Here is a 19,464-nt window from a genome sequence, read left to right as displayed (position 1 = left end):
TCTTAGGAAAATAAGTTCACCCAAGTTGGCCGTGTTATAAGTTTAACTGTCGAACGTCAAATTCAAATTTTATTTGACATTAACAAGAAATCACGTAAGTTTTATGCCAAGTTTTATGAAAAGTTTATAATTTTACATATATTTTTATGGGAAAGGCATATATTTGAAAACACAATAGTTTGATTTATTGCCAAGTTTAAAAATAGAGTGTTTGCAAATTAATTAACGGTAATATACTAAGTTATTGAAATTTCTGGTTAATTGGCCTAGGCTTAGCAAAATGGACGCTTTGAAGGGAGCCCATTTTCATGGTAAAGTTACTCTTAACGTGATTGAGGGAGGTCGCGGTCGAGGACGAGGTGGGCGTCGCGGTCGCGGTGGACGCGTATGGAGAGGCGGGAAGAATGGTAAACCTTATGAAAGGACCTGTTATGAATGCCGTAAGCCAGGCCACCTGGCCCGGGATTGCCCAAACCTTAAAGGTACAATAAATTTGCCCCGGATTTTTTGTTATCTAATGCTAATAGCATGGATGAAGAATGCGCGTGAGGAAATTTGTTTTCACTTTACAGGATTGGCAACTCCCTATCTTGAACGACAGCTTATTCTGTATATACTCTGTTACAGCATCGGTTGGCAGCACGCGTAAAGCTAAGTCTCTATGTAACGTAGCCTTATACGTGCTGTCAAGAGACCAAAAAACTTCAGGATCTTCAGGATTTTAATATCCGCGAGTTTTTTGTCTCTTGTCAGCACGCGCAAGGCTAGATTACATAGAGACCTAGCTTTGCGCGTGCTGACAACCGATGTTGCAACAGAGTGTATACAGAATAAGCTGTCGTTCGAGATAGGGGAGTTGCCGATCCTGTAGCGTGAAAACAAATTTCCTCACGCGCATTCTTCATCCATGCTAATAGATTGTATTTTTTGAAGTCGCTGATTTTTTTAATATAATTTCCTAATTTTTTTAAAAAAACGAACAAACATATATTACTAACCTTTTAGACAGAGATGGGCATTTTTGCTAACTATTCTAGGTTATTCTGAGCTTGTCACTTATAAGAGAAGACCCACAGGGATGGATATAGTCTACTCCTATCCCTAGGGACACTAACTAGTCTATAGAATCAAAAAAGAAATAGGAGTTCTTTTTCCAATACAGGAAAATTAGGCATAAGTTTTTTCTCTCTTTTTTTTCTTTTTTTTTTCCATAAAAATAGTCAGCCAAGTTGACTTTATTAATATTGCAGGATCCCCAAAGGTAATATAATTCCTATAAAATGCTCCCACCATTTGCTCTCCTGTAGATTTGCAAAAAATAAACTGGTCCCGAGGACCAGTAACCCCTACTTTAAACTAGGTCAAGCTATTAATAAGCTGGTTTTGGACCAGAGGAAGTGTGCTATTTCCCAGACTGGTTGGCTGACCCAAAAAGCTTGACAAAGATAGTTTTAGCTCTATGTACCTTTATAAAAAGTTTTTATCTTATAAAAGTATGCCTTTAATTTAAAATCTCTATTCTAGACTTGAAAATGATAAATTTCACTGTCATAAAACTAATACCCAAATAATGCTTAAATTAGATATTTGATCAACTTGAAATGCAACATTTAATTAACTTTTGAATAGATCAGCCACAATCATAAGACAATATTTCATAATTTTGATATTTTATAAAAAAAGGGCGTGAGGGGGTTGGAAAAAAGGTTCCTGAAGGGGAAGAAAATCAGGGGCCGAAAGAAGATGAAACAATTGTGGTTGAAAAAGAAAAAGATCAAACCCAACTTAAAGAAGTGGTAGTCCAAAAAATGGACACAATTCCAGTTTAACAATTTATTGTAAGTATCATTAAAATATAACCTTATATTAAATTGTGACACTGGAAAATAGAATTAACTTTAAAATGTGTTAGACATCATCCTTCCTAAATTTAAATAAATTTTTAAAAATTTAACTGAGACTCAACCAATATTAACTTTTGACAGTTTTTTTATTAATATGATCGATTACTTTCCTGTGTTCCAATTAACATTTTTTAGTACCAGTAAATATAACATTGTTCTATGGTTTTTATGTAGCATCATCATCATTTAACGTCATCATTTAAACTAACAGTCATCCACGTAAAATTTTATTAACTAGTCATCCTTTAATTAATTAAATGTATCATCAAAATTTACTAAAAAAACTTGTTAACTTTTCATCATCAAAATTTACTAAAAAATATGTTAACTTTTCTAATTAAATTTTACCAAAATTTCATATTAGCTATTTATCATTTAACATTAAAATTTATAAACTATTTACCATCAAAATTTTCTAACTTTAAAACTAATTAGCAATTATTCGTAATTTATTAGCAATTAATTTTTTTTTTAAATGTATATAATAAACTGAATGATTTAACTTCTGAAATAAATTTTTTTTTGAACTTGAATCGTATTTTTAATAATTATTGTAGAAGTTGGGAGTTTTTTATCAATAAAGCAAGAATAGGGCTAAGTTTTATTGCATAAAAATAGCCAGCAAAAGTGCGTTTATCAATATTAAGAACATCAATTTTGTGTAAACATCTGGCTTGACTTTTAAAATTTGTTAATCCTTAAAAAGTGTAAAGATGGCAACGTTGAAGTTTCCTATCTTCTAATTTCTAACACTTTCCTTTAGTATTTACTAGCATTCCATAATGTCAATATGTTTGGGTGTCTTTCATTTCCATTTAATTGGAATTTTTACTTAACAGGGTTGCCACGGATTTTTCAGAACCAAATTCCCTGACCGTTCCAGGTTTTCCCTGACCTTTTTCTTAGTTTTTCCACGACCTTTTTAGACCCAAACTAAAAACAACTAATCTGCTTAAACTAAAAACAACTAATATACTTGAAAAATAAAAGTATTATATTCTACCGATATTATCTATAGATAGTTTTCACACATGGAGGATTCATACCATTTACACCAGGAAGCCGGGCTATCTGAAGGACAAAAGCAGACGGGTTTTTGTCCACCAAATAGCCCGGCCTCCTGGTGTTCATGGTATGAATCCTCCATGTGTGAAAACTATCTATTAAACGATTATCTTTTTTTTATCAACTTGCGTTAATCATTTCCTTCCTAACATAATTAATTTTTCTTAGATTGAAAAGCAAATAACTGGTGGGGTTTAGATTAAAAAAGCGCCATTAGATGCTCCCGTAGTCTAGGGGTGGAATTTACTACCCTGCTAACCTCAGAAAAATAAACTCCATTTCTACAAAACAATAAATTTACAACATAAGAAACATTGTTTTTTAAACTGAGTTATGGACATGCAAATAATTCAATTATTATTTAACTTTTACCTAATAACAATATTGGGCATTAAATACTGATTCAAGCATCGTATGACTTGATGTTCAGAAAACTTTTGTTTACACCAACGGAGAATTTTCTCCCTCAAACTGATGTAATTTATTTTGAAATAAAAGAAAAATACTTGCAGCATGCTTGGAAATAATACACTATTTTTGATTTACTCACAATAGTCTATTTAGTTAGAAACCTTTGTTTGTTGGTTGGCAAGTGTAAAGTGGTATCGTACCAAACTAAGCCTCATCCATCAACCGTTACATTCATTTAACCACAACTTGATAATGATATAACTTGTTAAATGTGTGTCAATTATAGGCCTTTTGAGTTAAAATTTCAATAAATGTGGACTATTAGTAAAGAAAATAAGGTGTGCTGCCATTACTTTCCTTGGGAAATCACCGTTAATGGCTGTGCTTTTTCTTGTGTTTAATAGTTTACAAGGTATAAAAAGATGTTACGTTGGTGACGAATATGTGTATATCTTCCTTAGTAAGCGTGGTCTTTCACAAAGCATTACATAATTAAAAATTTTAATCCTTTGGGTAGAAATGTAATTTTTTAATTAGTACAATGGAGAGATCGAAATAGCGGTAACGGATAAAAACACGTATGTACTAAAGAACACGGCAATATTACAGAATAGCTCCTGGTAGCAGATATCTTTTGTTTTTATGTTTACTATATGTAATATTGGATGAAAAAACAAAGACTTAAACGCTTGTAACTTTTTAAATAATCATTTGCGCCGAAAAAGTTTTGCACCATAATTATTTTCATCCAATTTTACATATAATAAACATAGAAAGAAAAGTGAACGACTACCAGGAGCTATTCTGTAATATGTCCAAGAACACGACTACGTTGTAAAAACTGTAAATTTAAGTGACAGTGTTATTCTCTATTACCCTGATTTAAGTAGATTAGATAATGGTATCCTGAATTAACTAGCGCTACTGTTAACTCTGACGAAGGCCCAGTCAACTTTTGGCAAGGCCTAATACCATTTTGCTTAACTGGCGCCGTCAAATTCCTTTTAAAGCATAGATTATATAGTATCCACCCTTGATTTTCATTTCGCAAGACACGTTGGATTCGTAAACCTCGACGCGCACCACGATTAGAATCATTAAAAGGCAAAAACAACACACTGAGTCACTGACCATGCGGTCAGTGACTCAGTGTGTTGTTTTTGTTAAATAACATTTGCTCACTACAGCTGTTTCCTGGGCTGAAAGACCGAAAAAAGAGTCAACAGACGGCGATAAATAAAGAAAAAGCCTCCGGCCAGTAACGTAAAGGGGGTAGTTTCGAGGGAACGAAATTCAAATGCAAGGCGCGTTCCATCAACAAAAAACATTGAATTCGTTTTACGCAATTATAATATTAAAATTTTATACAATTAAGTAATATTTAAGAAAACTAAGCACTACTTTCAAAGTCTAAACTTAAGTACGACGATACGAGAAGGCGAAGTAACGGGCAACGAAAGGTAAACATTTTTTAAACGGCAAAAATTAATGGTAAGCCAAGGCTTAGCGCAATTTCACCGCCTTAAAAAAAGTGCCAAGTTTAGAAATAGATTGTGGGACAATAAAAAGGTGGAAAATTATGAAATTGGGCTTATATTAAAGCTTGAAACCTACTTTATATTATATTTAAAATCCATCCATGAGCAAATCCTCAAAATATATGAAAATGACAACGAAAAAGGACCCACTCTCAAATTTTTTCACCTTAAAAAAATGGCGGCCACAAACGGGGTGAAAAGGGGGAAAAGAGCTATTAAAGCAGTCTTATCTCACTATCGATAGGCCATTTCAACCAAAAGGCATTAAGAATAAACAATCGGATTATATTATGAGGCAACTATACGTAAAAAAAGGCCAATACTGGTTGCGCTGATATTTGCTAATAAAACAGTGTATCCATGCCAAAATATCGCAGATTGGGGTAGTTTTTGAAATTTAAAATTAAACATACTTAAAATTAATTTTTCTCAAAAACCTTAAAAATTGTCCTAGAAAAAGGTTTAAAGTTTAATTTAAGACCGTTCCCAAAACTAACCAACGTATAGTTTTTCTAAATCACGAGGAACCGATTTGTTTTTTTCGAAAAATTTTCCATGTTATTTCTATGGGAAAAATTCCTGTTTTTCATCAAAAGGTGTGATTAATTTTATGGAAATGAAAACCACCCTTAGCAACTTTATTTTTTGTAAAATAAACTAATTAATGGATCTCTTTGAAATTTTAACCACATATTAAGGGCCCAAATTGTAGTTCTGTGGAATTATTTCAAAACAGTTAATACAATACAAAAAAACTACATCCAAACAAAAAACCCTCCTTATACATTAAGAGCAGTATGAAGTCTTATCTAAGAGAGCTACCGCTCTCTCAGAATTCATAAACCTATGTCCTTAAGTCTATTCTTCAAAACCGGTACAAAAGCACCCGCTCCGGTACCGGGAATCGAACCCGGGCCTTCTGGGTATCCTACCCACTAGACCATATCGGACTTGCTTAACCAAGTCTTAATTCTATTCATAAACCTATATCCTTAAGTCTATTCTTGAAAAGCGGTACAAAAGCACCCGCTCCGATAACGGGAATCGAACCCGGGCCTTCTGGGTGAAAGCCAGATATCCTACCCATTAGACCATATCGGACTTGCTTAACCAAGTCTTAATTCTATTCATAAACCTATGTCCTTAAGTCTATTCTTCAAAACCGGTGCAAAAGCACTCGCTCCGATACCGGGAATAGAACCCGGGCCTTCTGGGTGAAAGCCAGATATCCTAGCCACTAGACCATATCGGACTGGTTTGAGCAACCCTAGATATTATTCCTAAAAATGTGTCTTTAAATTTATTCTTTAAAAGCGGTACAAAAGCACTCGCTCCGATACCGGGAATCGAACCCGGGCCTTCTGGGTGAAAGCCAGGTATCCTACCCACTAGACCATATCGGACTTGCTTGAGCAAGTCTTAATTCAATTCATAAACCTATATCCTTAAGTCTATTCTTGAAAATCGGTACAAAAGAACTCTTTCCGATACCGGGAATCGAACCCAGGCCTTCTGGGTGATAACCAAGTATCTTACCCACTAGACCATATCGGACTTGCTTAACCAAGTCTTAATTCTATTCATAAACCTATGTCCTTAAGTCTATTCTCAAAACCGGTACAAAAGCACCCGCTCCGATACCGGGAATCGAACCCGGGCCTTGTGGGTATCCTACCCACTAGACCATATCGGACTTGCTTAACCAAGTCTTAATTCTATTCATAAAACTATATCCTTAAGTCTATTCTTCAAAACCAGTACAAAATCACCCGCTCCGATACCGGGAATCGAACCCGGGCCTTCTGGGTATCCTACCCACTAGATCATATCGGACTTGCTTAACCAAGTCTTAATTCTATTCATAAACCTATGTCCTTAGGTCTATTCTTCAAAACCGGTGCAAAAGCACTCGCTCCGATACCGGGAATAGAACCCGGGCCTTCTGGGTGAAAGCCAGATATCCTAGCCACTAGACCATATCGGACTGGTTTGAGCAACCCTAGATATTATTCCTATAAATGTGTCTTTATATTTATTCTTTAAAAGCGGTACAAAAGCACTCGCTCCGATACCGGGAATCGAACCCGGGCCTTCTGGGTATCCTACCCACTAGACCATATCGGACTTGCTTAACCAAGTCTTAATTCTATTCATAAACCTATATCCTTAAGTCTATTCTTGAAAAGCGGTACAAAAGCACTCGCTCCGATACCGGGAATCGAACCCGGGCCATCTGGGTGAAAGCCAGGTATCCTAGGCACTAGACCATATCGGACTGTTTTGAGCAACCCTAGATATTATTCCTATAAATGTGTCTTTAAATTTATTCTTTAAAAGCGGTACAAAAGCACTCGCTCCGATACCGGGAATCGAACCCGGGCCTTCTGGGTGAGAGCCAGATATCCTAGCCACTAGACCATATCGGACTTGCTATTACCAAGTCTTAATTCTATTCAGAAACCTATATCCTTAAGTCTATTCTTGAAAAGCGGTACAAAAGCACCCGCTCCGTTAACGGTAATCGAACCCGGGCCTTCTGGGTGAAAGCCAGATATCCTACCCATTAGACCATATCGGACTTGCTTAACCAAGTCTTAATTCTATTCATAAACCTATGTCCTTAAGTCTATTCTTCAAAACCGGTGCAAAAGCACTCGCTCCGATACCGGGAATAGAACCCGGGCCTTCTGGGTGAAAGCCAGATATCCTAGCCACTAGACCATATCGGACTGGTTTGAGCAACCCTAGATATTATTCCTATAAATGTGTCTTTAAATTTATTCTTTAAAAGCGGTACAAAAGCACTCGCTCCGATACCGGGCCTTCTGGGTGAGAGCCAGATATCCTAGCCACTAGACCATATCGGACGTGCTCTTACCAAGTCTTAATTCTATTCAGAAACCTATATCCTTAAGTCTATTCTTGAAAAGCGGTACAAAAGCACTCTCTCCGATACCGGGAATCGAACCCGGGCCTTCTGGGTGAAAGCCAGATATCCTAGCCACTAGACCATATCGGACTTGCTTAACCAAGTCTTAATTCTATTCATAAACCTATGTCCTTAAGTCTATTCTTCAAAACCGGTACAAAAGCACCCGCTCCGGTACAGGGAATCGAACCCGGGCCTTCTGGGTATCCTACCCACTAGACCATATCGGACTTCCTTAACCAAGTCTTAATTCTTTTCATAAACCTATATCCTTAAGTCTATTCTTGAAAAGCGGTACAAAAGCACTCGCTCCGATACCGGAAATCGAACCCGGGCCTTCTGGGTGAAAGCCAGATATCCTAGCCATTAGACCATATCGGACTTGCTTAACCAAGTCTTAATTCTATTCATAAACCTATGTCCTTAAGTCTATTCTTCAAAACCGGTGCAAAAGCACTCGCTCCGATACCGGGAATAGAACCCGGGCCTTCTGGGTGAAAGCCAGATATCCTAGCCACTAGACCATATCGGACTGGTTTGAGCAACCCTAGATATTACTCCTATAAATGTGTCTTTAAATTTATTCTTTAAAAGCGGTACAAAAGCACTCGCTCCGATACCGCGAATTGAACCCGGGCCTTCTGGGTATCCTGCCCACTAGACCATATCGGACTTGCTTAACCAAGTCTTAATTCTATTCATAAACCTATATCCTTAAGTCTATTCTTGAAAAGCTGTACAAAAGCACTCGCTCCGATACCGGGAATCGAACCCGGGCCTTCTGGGTGAAAGCCAGATATCCTAGGCACTAGACCATATCGGACTGGTTTGAGCAACCCTAGATATTATTCCTATAAATGTGTCTTTAAATTTATTCTTTAAAAGCGGTACAAAAGCACTCGCTCCGATACCGGGAATCGAACCCGGGCCTTCTGGGTGAGAGCCAGATATCCTAGCCACTAGACCATATCGGACTTGCTCTTACCAAGTCTTAATTCGGGCTCTCGAAGTTGGAGACGCAAGCTGGATGGCGCGCTTAATTTCCCCCCTTGCTTTGCTGCTCTGCCTTACCTTTCGCTTGCGCGACCGCTAGCTTGGGTCCTCAACAGTGCGTTGTATCACACCTCCTCGGTGGTGAGAGCTGGGCAACCACTGCGTTTTGTGGGCTGAGCTGATACGCGCCCTTCCCAAGCCAAGGTGTGCAGGTATCGTGCTGAGGGCTGTGTGGTACCGGGGAAGTTAATCTACGGTATCTCGAACGATCCCCTCGGGGCACCAGGCGAAACCCCGTTGTAACTAGCCTTCCACCCGGGTTGAGGACTACCGGGTGGCGACCTTTTATTTGCCTCATTACTCGTGGGATCTCTATGGATTCTTTAAAAACAAAAACCAAAACCAAACCTGGGCATGGAGCCGGTTCTACCGGTACCCAGCCTTCTCTCAGGGAAGGAGGCAACTCCCAACCTGCTTCTGGGCGAGATGCTGCCTCTGGCAGCACCCACCCGCAATCGGCGGAAGGCCAAAAGTCGCCTCCTGCTCCTCAATCGGGTTCCACCAGGTTGAGTGAAGCAAATAGGAGGCGCAGGGCCAACCGCCGAAGAAAACAACCCCTAAAAGGTGGCCAGAACTCTGCACTGGGTGCAGGAGATACGGGCCGAGATGTGACTCCTGTACCTTCGGGTGCTGGGAGAAACGTCCCGGGTACGGACTCTACGCCTGGTGCAAGAGAAGCAACCACCCTTTCTGGCAAGAGAGCTAGGACAGAGGACCCTGATCCCTCGCCTAGCTTACAAGCTGCGGCGTCAAAGAAGACCAAGTCTTACTGCGACGTCGCCAGTATTGTCAAGATGGCCATCGTTAAAGATGGCTATCCGACTAATGCGGTCACGGAGGAGGACGTCGTTCCTATCCAGGCCGCTATACTTGACGCATTGGACGCTGAGCTTTCTTCGGGAAGCTCGCTGCCACGTCCTCTCAATTTCCACATCATGGCTGGGGCCATGATCTATTCATGTGGGGATTCTGCGACCAGTGAATGGCTCGTGAAGGTGCTACACCATAATGAGCGTGCCATAGGGGGAACACGACTTTCAGTGATGAAGGCCAGTGAACTCCCGAAGCCGTTCAAGGTGTCCTTCCGGACCAAGGACCGTCGCACCACTGATCCGGCGGCTCTTCTCCGGCGATTGAAGGCCTACAACGGAAGGTTTCTGACCGACTGTTGGCGGTGCCTGAAGTCGTTCGATGAGAAGAGCACCAGACGCTGGATCTTCCTAATTGATGGCTCCTCCATGGAGGCCATCAAGGAAGCCGGCTTCGAGGGTCTTACTGGTGTAGATGTCGGGACATTTAAAGTCCTGAATGCGCCAAAGGACCCTCTCCAGAATGCCTCTGAGGCTTCTGAAGAAGAGGGTAATACTGCAGCCAGCGTGAGTGGGGAGCTGGCAGCAAATATTGCTAGTATTAATTTAGAGCCATCCCTTCCAGATAGCTCAGACATTGACCTCGGGACAGAGTCCGACTTCTTGAAGGACTCTGATACCGAGAGGACCTGCGCTCCTGTTACTGGGATGGAGCTGGGGGCCGAGGGTGCTGCTGGTGGTGGCGAAGGAGATACCGGTCCTGGATCGGGACTCCACGCTACCGCCAAGCGGTAGCCGGGGCCGCCTCTCTCCCTAAGTCATGAGCATCAAGGTGATCCAGATCAACCTGCATCACTGCAAAGCAGCCTCGGCAGTTCTATGCCGGAGGTTTGCCTTAGAGGGCCTGGATGTGGCCCTCATTCAGGAACCTTGGATTCATAATGGCAAAATCCTTGGTTTAAAGAATGCAGGTAATATCTCTTATGACTTTACCTCACCCAACCCCAGGGCGTGTGTTCTGACCAGGAAGGGTCTTGACATCCTTCCGCTTCCGAACTACCTCACTAGGGATACTGCTGTGATTAAGGTAATGCCCTCCTCTTCTGGAGAGGCAACTGGCCTTATCATGGCGTCTGCTTACTTTCCCCATGATGCCACTGGCTCCCCTCCACCACAGGAGGTTGTCACTCTTGTCGACCGCTGTGAGAGGCAGGGGGACAGGCTCATTCTGGGTTGCGATGCCAATGCCCACCATGTCACGTGGGGCAGTAGTGACTGCAACAGACGTGGTGATGAACTGCTAGAATATCTGGTCGGTACGAACCTGCATATTCTCAACAGGCACAATGAGCCTACCTTCGTTACTTCTAACAGAAAGGAGGTCATTGATGTCACCCTGGCCACAGGCAATATCAGTCTGTCGGTTTCTAACTGGCATGTGTCTAATGAACCGTCTCTCTCGGATCATAGGCACATCTGCTTCTCGGTCGCGGTCAAGTCAACTTCGGTTAAGACGGAACTGCGTAATCCCCGTCGGACCGACTGGTCTGGCTACAGGGAGGAACTTTGCATCCTACTCAGAGGTAATGCTCCAAAGCTTTCCTCGGTGCTGGAATTTGATTTGGCAGTTGATCTCATGCAACAAGCCATTATCAATTCCTACCACCACAACTGTCCGGCGAAGCCTGCCAGCCGGCCGAGGCTCGTTCCTTGGTGGAATACGGAACTTGGCAAGCTTCGCAAGCTCACTCGTAAACTCTTTAATAGGGCTAAGAGGACTGGGGACTGGACTATTTATAGACAGACCCTTAACAAGTATAATAAAGCCATCCGGGAGGCCAAAAGGAACTCCTGGAGGGACTTCTGCGGTAGCATCTCTGATGCCCCCGCTACTGCCAAGATCATGAGGATCCTGGCTCACGATAACACTCACCAGCTCAGCACCATCAAGGTGGCAGAAGGTGAGTTTACCAAGTCAGGGACTGACACCCTTAAGCATATGCTTAAGGTACACTTTCCGGACTCCGAGGCTTTTGACCCCACAAGCACCGACACTCCCCCCGTGCACTTTCGAAGAGCACACAGGGCGGACTGGGGCATCGCCAATAAGATAGTTACATACTCTAGACTTAAGTGGGCTGTAAATTCGTTTCAGCCCTATAAGTCCCCTGGCCCAGATGGCGTCTTTCCCGCCCTCCTTCAGGAAGGCATAGACGCCATTGGCCCCTATCTGTGCAGGATATTTAGAGCCTGCATTGCTCTGGCGCATATTCCAGATATCTGGAAGCGCTCGAAGGTTATCTTTATTCCCAAACCTGGGAAGACGAGCTATCTTGAGGCTAAGGCATTTAGACCTATCTGTCTTACCTCTTTCTTCCTAAAGACTTTAGAGAAATTGGTGGACAGGTATTTGCGGGATGGTGTTCTTTCCCACACACCCCTGTCCACTTTTCAGTTTGCCTATCAGAAAGGCAAATCTACAGAGACGGCGCTCCATGGCATCTTGAACTGCCTTGACAGGGCCATCGAGTTCAAGGAGATGTCTTTGGCCATCTTCCTTGATATTGAGGGGGCCTTTGATAGGGTCTCTAGTGAAGTTATCCTTCGCGCTGCGGAGCGGTTTGGTATTGACGACACTTTGTGTCGTTGGATAAAATCCATGCTCACGTACCGTAGGGTGACGGCGTCTCTTCTCGGGGAATCCTTGGAGATCTCCACCGACCGTGGCTGTCCTCAGGGAGGGGTTCTTTCCCCTCTTCTTTGGTGCCTGGTGGTGGATGAGCTGCTGGGCCGACTCGGGGAGGGGGGGTGTCACTGCTTTGGCTATGCGGATGACATCGCAGTGATTGTTACAGGGAGGTTCCCTGCAACTAACGCTGCACTGATGAAATCTGTCTTACATGATGTTGAGGAATGGTGTAGGGAAGTTAACCTCACCGTCAATCCCAATAAGACTGTCCTTATACCGTTTACCCGGAAAAGGACTAATGACCTCTTCAATGATATTTCCTTCTTTGGACAGGTTTTAAAGAAGTCCTCCGAGGTCAAGTACCTTGGCGTGACTCTTGATGCCAAGCTTACTTGGAAATCCCATCTTGATCTGAGCATCAAGAAAGGAGTTCAGTCAGCAAGTCCTGGGGTTTAAGCCCTGGCGCTGTAAACTGGATTTATAATAGGATCATCAGGCCAGTGGTCTCCTATGGAGCCCTTGTCTGGTGGCCCAGGGTTCGCCTTAAGACAGCCCAAGATGAACTACGCAAGCTTCAAAGGCTGGCGTGCATCGGTATCACGGGGTCCATGAGGACAGCCCCCACAGCCTCTCTGGAAATCCTTCTCAATATGCTTCCCCTTCACCTCTTTATTGAGGAAGAAGCTATTATGGGAGCCTGTAGGCTCAACAACCTCGGCTGGTGGAAGCCCAAGCACTGGGACTTCAGTCACACCAAGCTTTTCAGTGAGTACAGCAGTACTGAGCCATCACTTGTGATGGTCTCAGATAAGTCTGTTATATCACACCACTTCGACAAGCCCTTCAGCGTGCACTTTCCCAGTCGCGCTGTTTGGGAGACCACCCCAGTCCTTGGAACTGGGGGGGAGTCCGTCTGGTTCACGGACGGCTCTAAAACGGACTCTGGAGTTGGTGCCGGGGTCTACTGCTTGACCAAGAAGTTTGGTTTTTACGAGAGCCTTGGCAACTTTGCCAGCGTTTTTCAGGCGGAAATCATGGCCATTTGTTTATGTGCGGATTTCTGCAACAAGAAAAACTACCGCGGACGGACGATTCAGATTTATTCGGATAGTCAGGCCGCCCTCAAGGCGCTAAATCAGTGCCTTGTCGATTCTAGACTGGTGCTCAGCTGCCTGGATCTGCTGAGTTCTTTGGCTGCCCGCAACAAGGTTCAATTGCTGTGGGTGCCAGGGCACTGCGGATACCTGGGCAATGAGAGGGCTGATATGTATGCCAAAAGGGGGCTGAGGCGAAATTCTTCGGACCTGAGCCTGCGGTTCCCATCCCCCATGGCATCATTCGCCATAGGATTCACTGCCGGATGTCTGCACTTCAACTGCAACTCTGGCTTGACATGGATGGGCAGAGACAAGCCAAGGAGTTTGTCCCGGGTCCTTCTATTACTAGGGCAAAGGAACTGCTTGCCCTTACCAAAAGCAAAATTAGGCTGGTCACCAGTCTCCTCACTGGACACTGCCGGCTGAATAGACACCTGCACCTACTGGGCATCGTTGATGACCCACTCTGTAGGTTCTGCCGGGAGGAAGAGGAAACCTCCTCCCATATCCTGTGTTGCTGCGACTATCTCGCGGCCATGAGGTTTGAGCATTTCGATATGCATACTATGGAACCTCACCAGTTCTCTACTGTCTCGGTCAATCGGATTCTCCGATTACTCGAGGCGACAGGACTCTTCGCAGTCTAACCAGTTCGGGGCGCACAATATACCCTTAGTATCGGTGCTCGACGCGGCGACGCGTCACCCCCTTCAACAATAACAATAAGTCTTAATTCTATTCATAAACCTATATCCTTAAGTCTATTCTTGAAAAGCGGTACAAAAGCACTCTCTCCGATACCGGGAATCGAACCCGGGCCTTCTGGGTGAAAGCCAGATATCCTAGCCACTAGACCATATCGGACTTGCTTAACCAAGTCTTAATTCTATTCATAAACCTATGTCCTTAAGTCTATTCTTCAAAACCGGAACAAAAGCACCCGCTCCGGTACAGGGAATCGAACCCGGGCCTTCTGGGTATCCTACACACTAGACCATATCGGACTTGCTTAACCAAGTCATAATTCTATTCATAAACCTATATCCTTAAGTCTATTCTTGAAAAGCGGTACAAAAGCACTCGCTCCGATACCGGGAATCGAACCCGGGCCTTCTGGGTGAAAGCCAGATATCCTAGCCATTAGACCATATCGGACTGGTTTAAGCAACCCTAGATATTATTCCTATAAATGTGTCTTTAAATTTATTCTTTAAAAGCGGTACAAAAGCACTCGCTCCGATACCGGGAATCGAACCCGGGCCTTCTGGGTGAAAGCCAGGTATCCTACCCACTAGACCATATCGGACTTGCTTGCGCAAGTCTTAATTCAATTCATAAACCTATATCCTTAAGTCTATTCCTGAAAATCGGTACAAAAGCACTCGCTCCGATACCGGGAATCGAACCCAGGCCTTCTGGGTGATAACCAAATATCTTACCCACTAGACCATATCGGACTTGCTTAACCAAGTCTTAATTCTATTCATAAAACTATATCCTTAAGTCTATTCTTCAAAACCAGTACAAAATCACCCGCTCCGATACCGGGAATCGAACCCGGGCCTTCTGGGTGAGAGCCAGATATCCTAGCCACTAGACCATATCGGACTTGCTTAACCAAGTCTTAATTCTATTCATAAACCTATGTCCTTAAGTCTATTCTTCAAAACCGGTACAAAAGCACCCGCTCCGGTACCGGGAATCGAACCCGGGCCTTCTGGGTATCCTACCCACTAGACCATATCGGACTTGCTTAACCAAGTCTTAATTCTATTCATAAACCTATATCCTTAAGTCTATTCTTGAAAAGCGGTACAAAAGCACTCGCTCCGATACCGGGAATCGAACCCGGGCCTTTTGGGTGAAAGCAAGATATCCTAGCCATTAGACCATATCGGACTGGCTTAACCAAGTCTTAATTCTATTCATAATTCTATGTCCTTAAGTCTATTCTTCAAAACCGGTGCAAAAGCACTCGCTCCGATACCAGGAATAGAACCCGGGCCTTCTGGGTGAAAGCCAGATATCCTAGCCACTAGACCATACCGGACTGGTTTGAGCAACCCTAAATATTATTCCTATAAATGTGTCTTTAAATTTATTCTTTAAAAGCGGTACAAAAGCACTCGCTCCGATACCGGGAATCGAACCCGGGCCTTCTGGGTGAAAGCCAGGTATCCTACCCACTAGACCATATCGGACTTGCTTGCGCAAGTCTTAATTCAATTCATAAACCTATATCCTTAAGTCTATTCCTGAAAATCGGTACAAAAGCACTCGCTCCGATACCGGGAATCGAACCCAGGCCTTCTGGGTGATAACCAAGTATCTTACCCACTAGACCATATCGAACTTGCTTAACCAAGTCTTAATTCTATTCATAAAACTATATCCTTAAGTCTATTCTTCAAAACCAGTACAAAATCACCCGCTCCGATACCAGGAATCGAACCCGGGCCTTCTGGGTGAGAGCCAGATATCCTAGCCACTAGACCATATCGCACTTGCTCTTACCAAGTCTTAATTCTATTCATAAACCTATATCCTTAAGTCTATTCTTGAAAAGCGGTACAAAAGCACGCTCTCCGATACCGGGAATCGAACCCGGGCCTTCTGGGTGAAAGCCAGATATCCTAGCCACTAGACCATATCGGACTGGTTTGAGCAACCCTAGATATTATTCCTATAAATGTGTCTTTAAATTTATTCTTTAAAAGCGGTACAAAAGCACTCGCTCCGATACCGGGGATCGAACCCGGGCCTTCTGGGTGAAAGCCAGGTATCCTACCCACTAGACCATATCGGACTTGCTTGAGCAAATCTTAATTCAATTCATAAACCTATATCCTTAAGTCTATTCTTGAAAATCGGTACAAAAGCACTCGCTCCGATACCGGGAATCGAACCCAGGCCTTCTGGGTGATAACCAAGTATCTTACCCACTAGACCATATCGAACTTGCTTAACCAAGTCTTAATTCTATTCATAAACCTATGTCCTTAAGTCTATTCTCAAAACCAGTACAAAACCACCCGCTCCGATACCGGGAATCGAACCCGGGCCTTGTGGGTATCCTACCCACTAGACCATATCGGACTTGCTTAACCAAGTCTTAATTCTATTCATAAAACTATATCCTTAAGTCTATTCTTCAAAACCAGTACAAAATCACCCGCTCCGATACCGGGAATCGAACCCGGGCCTTCTGGGTGAGAGCCAGATATCCTAGCCACTAGACCATATCAGACTTGCTCTTACCAAGTCTTAATTCTATTCATAAACCTATATCCTTAAGTCTATTCTTGAAAAGCGGTACAAAAGCACGCTCTCCGATACCAGGAATCGAACCCGGGCCTTCTGGGTGAAAGCCAGATATCCTAGCCACTAGACCATATCGGACTTGCTTAACCAAGTCTTAATTCTATTCATAAACCTATGTCCTTAAGTCTATTCTTCAAAACCGGTACAAAAGCACCCGCTCCGGTACCGGGAATCGAACCCGGGCCTTCTGGGTATCCTACCCACTAGACCATATCGGACTTGCTTAACCAAGTCTTAATTCTATTCATAAACCTATATCCTTAAGTCTATTCTTGAAAAGCGGTACAAAAGCACTCGCTCCGATACCGGGAATCGAACCCGGGCCTTTTGGGTGAAAGCAAGATATCCTAGCCATTAGACCATATCGGACTGGCTTAACCAAGTCTTAATTCTATTCATAATTCTATGTCCTTAAGTCTATTCTTCAAAACCGGTGCAAAAGCACTCGCTCCGATACCAGGAATAGAACCCGGGCCTTCTGGGTGAAAGCCAGATATCCTAGCCACTAGACCATACCGGACTGGTTTGAGCAACCCTAAATATTATTCCTATAAATGTGTCTTTAAATTTATTCTTTAAAAGCGGTACAAAAGCACTCGCTCCGATACCGGGAATCGAACCCGGGCCTTCTGGGTGAAAGCCAGGTATCCTACCCACTAGACCATATCGGACTTGCTTGCGCAAGTCTTAATTCAATTCATAAACCTATATCCTTAAGTCTATTCCGGAAAATCGGTACAAAAGCACTCGCTCCGATACCGGGAATCGAACCCAGGCCTTCTGGGTGATAACCAAGTATCTTACCCACTAGACCATATCGAACTTGCTTAACCAAGTCTTAATTCTATTCATAAAACTATATCCTTAAGTCTATTCTTCAAAACCAGTACAAAATCACCCGCACCGATACCGGGAATCGAACCCGGGCCTTCTGGGTGAGAGCCAGATATCCTAGCCACTAGACCATATCGCACTTGCTCTTACCAAGTCTTAATTCTATTCATAAACCTATATCCTTAAGTCTATTCTTGAAAAGCGGTACAAAAGCACGCTCTCCGATACCGGGAATCGAACCCGGGCCTTCTGGGTGAAAGCCAGATATCCTAGCCACTAGACCATATCGGACTGGTTTGAGCAACCCTAGATATTATTCCTATAAATGTGTCTTTAAATTTATTCTTTAAAAGCGGTACAAAAGCACTCGCTCCGATACCGGGAATCGAACCCGGGCCTTCTGGGTGAAAGCCAGGTATCCTACCCACTAGACCATATCGGACTTGCTTGAGCAAGTCTTAATTCAATTCATAAACCTATATCCTTAAGTCTATTCTTGAAAATCGGTACAAAAGCACTCGCTCCGATACCGGGAATCGAACCCAGGCCTTCTGGGTGATAACCAAGTATCTTACCCACTAGACCATATCGAACTTGCTTAACCAATTCTTAATTCTATTCATAAACCTATGTCCTTAAGTCTATTCTCAAAACCAGTACAAAAGCACCCGCTCCGATACCGGGAATCGAACCCGGGCCTTGTGGGTATCCTACCCACTAGACCATATCGGACTTGCTTAACCAAGTCTTAATTCTATTCATAAAACTATATCCTTAAGTCTATTCTTCAAAACCAGTACAAAATCACCCGCTCCGATACCGGGAATCGAACCCGGGCCTTCTGGGTGAGAGCCAGATATCCTAGCCACTAGACCATATCGGACTTGCTCTTACCAAGTCTTAATTCTATTCATAAACCTATATCCTTAAGTCTATTCTTGAAAAGCGGTACAAAAGCACTCTCTCCGATACCGGGAATCGAACCCGGGCCTTCTGGGTGAAAGCCAGATATCCTAGCCACTAGACCATATCGGACTTGCTTAACCAAGTCTTAATTCTATTCATAAACCTCTGTCCTTAAGTCTATTCTTCAAAACCGGTGCAAAAGCACTCGCTCCGATACCGGGAATCGAACCCGGGCCTTCTGGGTGAAAGCCAGATATCCTAGCCATTAGACCATATCGGACTTGCTTAACCAAGTCTTAATTCTATTCATAAACCTATGTCCTTAAGTCTATTCTTCAAAACCGGTGCAAAAGCACTCGCTCCGATACCGGGAATAGAACCCGGGCCTTCTGGGTGAAAGCCAGATATCCTAGCCACTAGACCATATCGGACTGGTTTGAGCAACCCTAGATATTATTCCTATAAATGTGTCTTTAAATTTATTCTTTAAAAGCGGTACAAAAGCACTCGCTCCGATACCGGGAATCGAACCCGGGCCTTCTGGGTATCCTACCCACTAGACCATATCGGACTTGCTTATCCAAGTCTTAATTCTATTCATAAACCTATATCCTTAAGTCTATTCTTGAAAAGCGGTACAAAAGCACTCGCTCCGATACCGGGAATCGAACCCGGGCCTTCTGGGTGAAAGCCAGATATCCTAGGCACTAGACCATATCGGACTGGTTTGAGCAACCCTAGATATTATTCCTATAAATGTGTCTTTAAATTTATTCTTTAAAAGCGGTACAAAAGCACTCGCTCCGATACCGGGAATCGAACCCGGGCCTTCTAGGTGAAAGCCAGGTATCCTACCCACTAGACCATATCGGACTTGCTTGAGCAAGTCTTAATTCAATTCATAAACC

At 43.1% G+C, this 19,464-nt stretch overlaps 2 protein-coding genes and 37 non-coding genes across 39 annotated transcripts; 2 read left to right on the top strand and 37 right to left on the bottom strand.

The window, feature by feature from the left end:
* Positions 1-5,947: 5,947 nt before the first annotated feature.
* On the bottom strand, positions 5,948-6,019 carry TRNAE-UUC (transfer RNA glutamic acid (anticodon UUC)). Its single transcript has one exon. It is a non-coding gene; the product is annotated as a tRNA-Glu (tRNA).
* Positions 6,020-6,098: 79 nt separating this feature from the next.
* Positions 6,099-6,170, bottom strand: TRNAE-UUC (transfer RNA glutamic acid (anticodon UUC)). Its single transcript has one exon. It is a non-coding gene; the product is annotated as a tRNA-Glu (tRNA).
* A 79-nt stretch (positions 6,171-6,249) lies between these two features.
* TRNAE-UUC (transfer RNA glutamic acid (anticodon UUC)) lies at positions 6,250-6,321 on the bottom strand. The gene has a single exon. It is a non-coding gene; the product is annotated as a tRNA-Glu (tRNA).
* Positions 6,322-6,400: 79 nt separating this feature from the next.
* On the bottom strand, positions 6,401-6,472 carry TRNAD-AUC (transfer RNA aspartic acid (anticodon AUC)). Its single transcript has one exon. It is a non-coding gene; the product is annotated as a tRNA-Asp (tRNA).
* A 358-nt stretch (positions 6,473-6,830) lies between these two features.
* TRNAE-UUC (transfer RNA glutamic acid (anticodon UUC)) lies at positions 6,831-6,902 on the bottom strand. The gene has a single exon. It is a non-coding gene; the product is annotated as a tRNA-Glu (tRNA).
* Positions 6,903-7,272: 370 nt separating this feature from the next.
* On the bottom strand, positions 7,273-7,344 carry TRNAE-CUC (transfer RNA glutamic acid (anticodon CUC)). The gene has a single exon. It is a non-coding gene; the product is annotated as a tRNA-Glu (tRNA).
* A 231-nt stretch (positions 7,345-7,575) lies between these two features.
* On the bottom strand, positions 7,576-7,647 carry TRNAE-UUC (transfer RNA glutamic acid (anticodon UUC)). Its single transcript has one exon. It is a non-coding gene; the product is annotated as a tRNA-Glu (tRNA).
* A 218-nt stretch (positions 7,648-7,865) lies between these two features.
* Positions 7,866-7,937, bottom strand: TRNAE-UUC (transfer RNA glutamic acid (anticodon UUC)). Its single transcript has one exon. It is a non-coding gene; the product is annotated as a tRNA-Glu (tRNA).
* Positions 7,938-8,156: 219 nt separating this feature from the next.
* On the bottom strand, positions 8,157-8,228 carry TRNAE-UUC (transfer RNA glutamic acid (anticodon UUC)). Its single transcript has one exon. It is a non-coding gene; the product is annotated as a tRNA-Glu (tRNA).
* Positions 8,229-8,307: 79 nt separating this feature from the next.
* Positions 8,308-8,379, bottom strand: TRNAE-UUC (transfer RNA glutamic acid (anticodon UUC)). The gene has a single exon. It is a non-coding gene; the product is annotated as a tRNA-Glu (tRNA).
* A 219-nt stretch (positions 8,380-8,598) lies between these two features.
* TRNAE-UUC (transfer RNA glutamic acid (anticodon UUC)) lies at positions 8,599-8,670 on the bottom strand. The gene has a single exon. It is a non-coding gene; the product is annotated as a tRNA-Glu (tRNA).
* A 79-nt stretch (positions 8,671-8,749) lies between these two features.
* TRNAE-CUC (transfer RNA glutamic acid (anticodon CUC)) lies at positions 8,750-8,821 on the bottom strand. The gene has a single exon. It is a non-coding gene; the product is annotated as a tRNA-Glu (tRNA).
* Positions 8,822-8,944: 123 nt separating this feature from the next.
* LOC149704897 (uncharacterized) lies at positions 8,945-10,509 on the top strand. The gene is made up of 2 exons (XM_089865710.1): positions 8,945-10,276; positions 10,335-10,509. The coding sequence occupies exons 1-2, from the start codon at positions 9,215-9,217 to the stop codon at positions 10,374-10,376; spliced, it is 1,104 nt and encodes a 367-aa protein (XP_089721836.1). The 5' UTR covers positions 8,945-9,214; the 3' UTR covers positions 10,377-10,509.
* LOC149704896 (uncharacterized) lies at positions 10,418-12,825 on the top strand. The gene is made up of 3 exons (XM_089865733.1): positions 10,418-10,500; positions 11,180-11,670; positions 12,732-12,825. Exons 1-3 carry the CDS (start codon positions 10,418-10,420, stop codon positions 12,776-12,778), a joined length of 621 nt encoding a protein of 206 aa, XP_089721859.1. The 3' UTR covers positions 12,779-12,825.
* Positions 12,826-14,287: 1,462 nt separating this feature from the next.
* Positions 14,288-14,359, bottom strand: TRNAE-UUC (transfer RNA glutamic acid (anticodon UUC)). The gene has a single exon. It is a non-coding gene; the product is annotated as a tRNA-Glu (tRNA).
* A 219-nt stretch (positions 14,360-14,578) lies between these two features.
* Positions 14,579-14,650, bottom strand: TRNAE-UUC (transfer RNA glutamic acid (anticodon UUC)). Its single transcript has one exon. It is a non-coding gene; the product is annotated as a tRNA-Glu (tRNA).
* Positions 14,651-14,729: 79 nt separating this feature from the next.
* TRNAE-UUC (transfer RNA glutamic acid (anticodon UUC)) lies at positions 14,730-14,801 on the bottom strand. Its single transcript has one exon. It is a non-coding gene; the product is annotated as a tRNA-Glu (tRNA).
* Positions 14,802-14,880: 79 nt separating this feature from the next.
* Positions 14,881-14,952, bottom strand: TRNAD-AUC (transfer RNA aspartic acid (anticodon AUC)). Its single transcript has one exon. It is a non-coding gene; the product is annotated as a tRNA-Asp (tRNA).
* A 79-nt stretch (positions 14,953-15,031) lies between these two features.
* Positions 15,032-15,103, bottom strand: TRNAE-CUC (transfer RNA glutamic acid (anticodon CUC)). The gene has a single exon. It is a non-coding gene; the product is annotated as a tRNA-Glu (tRNA).
* Positions 15,104-15,624: 521 nt separating this feature from the next.
* Positions 15,625-15,696, bottom strand: TRNAE-UUC (transfer RNA glutamic acid (anticodon UUC)). Its single transcript has one exon. It is a non-coding gene; the product is annotated as a tRNA-Glu (tRNA).
* Positions 15,697-15,775: 79 nt separating this feature from the next.
* Positions 15,776-15,847, bottom strand: TRNAD-AUC (transfer RNA aspartic acid (anticodon AUC)). The gene has a single exon. It is a non-coding gene; the product is annotated as a tRNA-Asp (tRNA).
* Positions 15,848-15,926: 79 nt separating this feature from the next.
* TRNAE-CUC (transfer RNA glutamic acid (anticodon CUC)) lies at positions 15,927-15,998 on the bottom strand. Its single transcript has one exon. It is a non-coding gene; the product is annotated as a tRNA-Glu (tRNA).
* An 80-nt stretch (positions 15,999-16,078) lies between these two features.
* Positions 16,079-16,150, bottom strand: TRNAE-UUC (transfer RNA glutamic acid (anticodon UUC)). Its single transcript has one exon. It is a non-coding gene; the product is annotated as a tRNA-Glu (tRNA).
* Positions 16,151-16,229: 79 nt separating this feature from the next.
* On the bottom strand, positions 16,230-16,301 carry TRNAE-UUC (transfer RNA glutamic acid (anticodon UUC)). The gene has a single exon. It is a non-coding gene; the product is annotated as a tRNA-Glu (tRNA).
* A 79-nt stretch (positions 16,302-16,380) lies between these two features.
* Positions 16,381-16,452, bottom strand: TRNAD-AUC (transfer RNA aspartic acid (anticodon AUC)). Its single transcript has one exon. It is a non-coding gene; the product is annotated as a tRNA-Asp (tRNA).
* A 218-nt stretch (positions 16,453-16,670) lies between these two features.
* TRNAE-CUC (transfer RNA glutamic acid (anticodon CUC)) lies at positions 16,671-16,742 on the bottom strand. The gene has a single exon. It is a non-coding gene; the product is annotated as a tRNA-Glu (tRNA).
* Positions 16,743-16,822: 80 nt separating this feature from the next.
* Positions 16,823-16,894, bottom strand: TRNAE-UUC (transfer RNA glutamic acid (anticodon UUC)). Its single transcript has one exon. It is a non-coding gene; the product is annotated as a tRNA-Glu (tRNA).
* Positions 16,895-17,415: 521 nt separating this feature from the next.
* On the bottom strand, positions 17,416-17,487 carry TRNAE-UUC (transfer RNA glutamic acid (anticodon UUC)). Its single transcript has one exon. It is a non-coding gene; the product is annotated as a tRNA-Glu (tRNA).
* A 79-nt stretch (positions 17,488-17,566) lies between these two features.
* TRNAD-AUC (transfer RNA aspartic acid (anticodon AUC)) lies at positions 17,567-17,638 on the bottom strand. Its single transcript has one exon. It is a non-coding gene; the product is annotated as a tRNA-Asp (tRNA).
* A 77-nt stretch (positions 17,639-17,715) lies between these two features.
* Positions 17,716-17,788, bottom strand: TRNAE-CUC (transfer RNA glutamic acid (anticodon CUC)). The gene has a single exon. It is a non-coding gene; the product is annotated as a tRNA-Glu (tRNA).
* An 81-nt stretch (positions 17,789-17,869) lies between these two features.
* TRNAE-UUC (transfer RNA glutamic acid (anticodon UUC)) lies at positions 17,870-17,941 on the bottom strand. Its single transcript has one exon. It is a non-coding gene; the product is annotated as a tRNA-Glu (tRNA).
* Positions 17,942-18,020: 79 nt separating this feature from the next.
* On the bottom strand, positions 18,021-18,092 carry TRNAE-UUC (transfer RNA glutamic acid (anticodon UUC)). Its single transcript has one exon. It is a non-coding gene; the product is annotated as a tRNA-Glu (tRNA).
* Positions 18,093-18,171: 79 nt separating this feature from the next.
* On the bottom strand, positions 18,172-18,243 carry TRNAD-AUC (transfer RNA aspartic acid (anticodon AUC)). Its single transcript has one exon. It is a non-coding gene; the product is annotated as a tRNA-Asp (tRNA).
* A 218-nt stretch (positions 18,244-18,461) lies between these two features.
* On the bottom strand, positions 18,462-18,533 carry TRNAE-CUC (transfer RNA glutamic acid (anticodon CUC)). The gene has a single exon. It is a non-coding gene; the product is annotated as a tRNA-Glu (tRNA).
* Positions 18,534-18,613: 80 nt separating this feature from the next.
* Positions 18,614-18,685, bottom strand: TRNAE-UUC (transfer RNA glutamic acid (anticodon UUC)). The gene has a single exon. It is a non-coding gene; the product is annotated as a tRNA-Glu (tRNA).
* A 79-nt stretch (positions 18,686-18,764) lies between these two features.
* Positions 18,765-18,836, bottom strand: TRNAE-UUC (transfer RNA glutamic acid (anticodon UUC)). The gene has a single exon. It is a non-coding gene; the product is annotated as a tRNA-Glu (tRNA).
* Positions 18,837-18,915: 79 nt separating this feature from the next.
* On the bottom strand, positions 18,916-18,987 carry TRNAE-UUC (transfer RNA glutamic acid (anticodon UUC)). Its single transcript has one exon. It is a non-coding gene; the product is annotated as a tRNA-Glu (tRNA).
* A 219-nt stretch (positions 18,988-19,206) lies between these two features.
* TRNAE-UUC (transfer RNA glutamic acid (anticodon UUC)) lies at positions 19,207-19,278 on the bottom strand. The gene has a single exon. It is a non-coding gene; the product is annotated as a tRNA-Glu (tRNA).
* Positions 19,279-19,357: 79 nt separating this feature from the next.
* TRNAE-UUC (transfer RNA glutamic acid (anticodon UUC)) lies at positions 19,358-19,429 on the bottom strand. The gene has a single exon. It is a non-coding gene; the product is annotated as a tRNA-Glu (tRNA).
* Between the last annotated feature and the right edge of the window lie 35 nt (positions 19,430-19,464).

Source organism: Phalangium opilio, unplaced genomic scaffold, assembly GCF_054372755.1.
Source record: "Phalangium opilio isolate 3A_F unplaced genomic scaffold, DU_Popi_V2 ptg000015l_1, whole genome shotgun sequence".
NCBI lineage: Eukaryota > Metazoa > Arthropoda > Arachnida > Opiliones > Phalangiidae > Phalangium > Phalangium opilio.
This window is presented reverse-complemented; position numbering and strand designations above follow the sequence as displayed.

What these genes read in the sequence shown, in the direction of transcription:
- LOC149704897 (XM_089865710.1), top strand. Translation starts at nt 9,215, where the DNA reads ATGGATTCTTTAAAAACAAAAACCAAAACCAAACCTGGGCATGGAGCC. An exon ending in AGGGTAATACTGCAGCCAGC is followed by an intron (nt 10,277 to 10,334) that starts GTGAGTGGGGAG and finishes CATCCCTTCCAG; the next exon opens with ATAGCTCAGACATTGACCTC.
- LOC149704896 (XM_089865733.1), top strand. Translation starts at nt 10,418, where the DNA reads ATGGAGCTGGGGGCCGAGGGTGCTGCTGGTGGTGGCGAAGGAGATACC. An exon ending in CTCCACGCTACCGCCAAGCG is followed by an intron (nt 10,501 to 11,179) that starts GTAGCCGGGGCC and finishes CTCGGATCATAG; the next exon opens with GCACATCTGCTTCTCGGTCG. An exon ending in CACCATCAAGGTGGCAGAAG is followed by an intron (nt 11,671 to 12,731) that starts GTGAGTTTACCA and finishes TTCTTTGGACAG; the next exon opens with GTTTTAAAGAAGTCCTCCGA.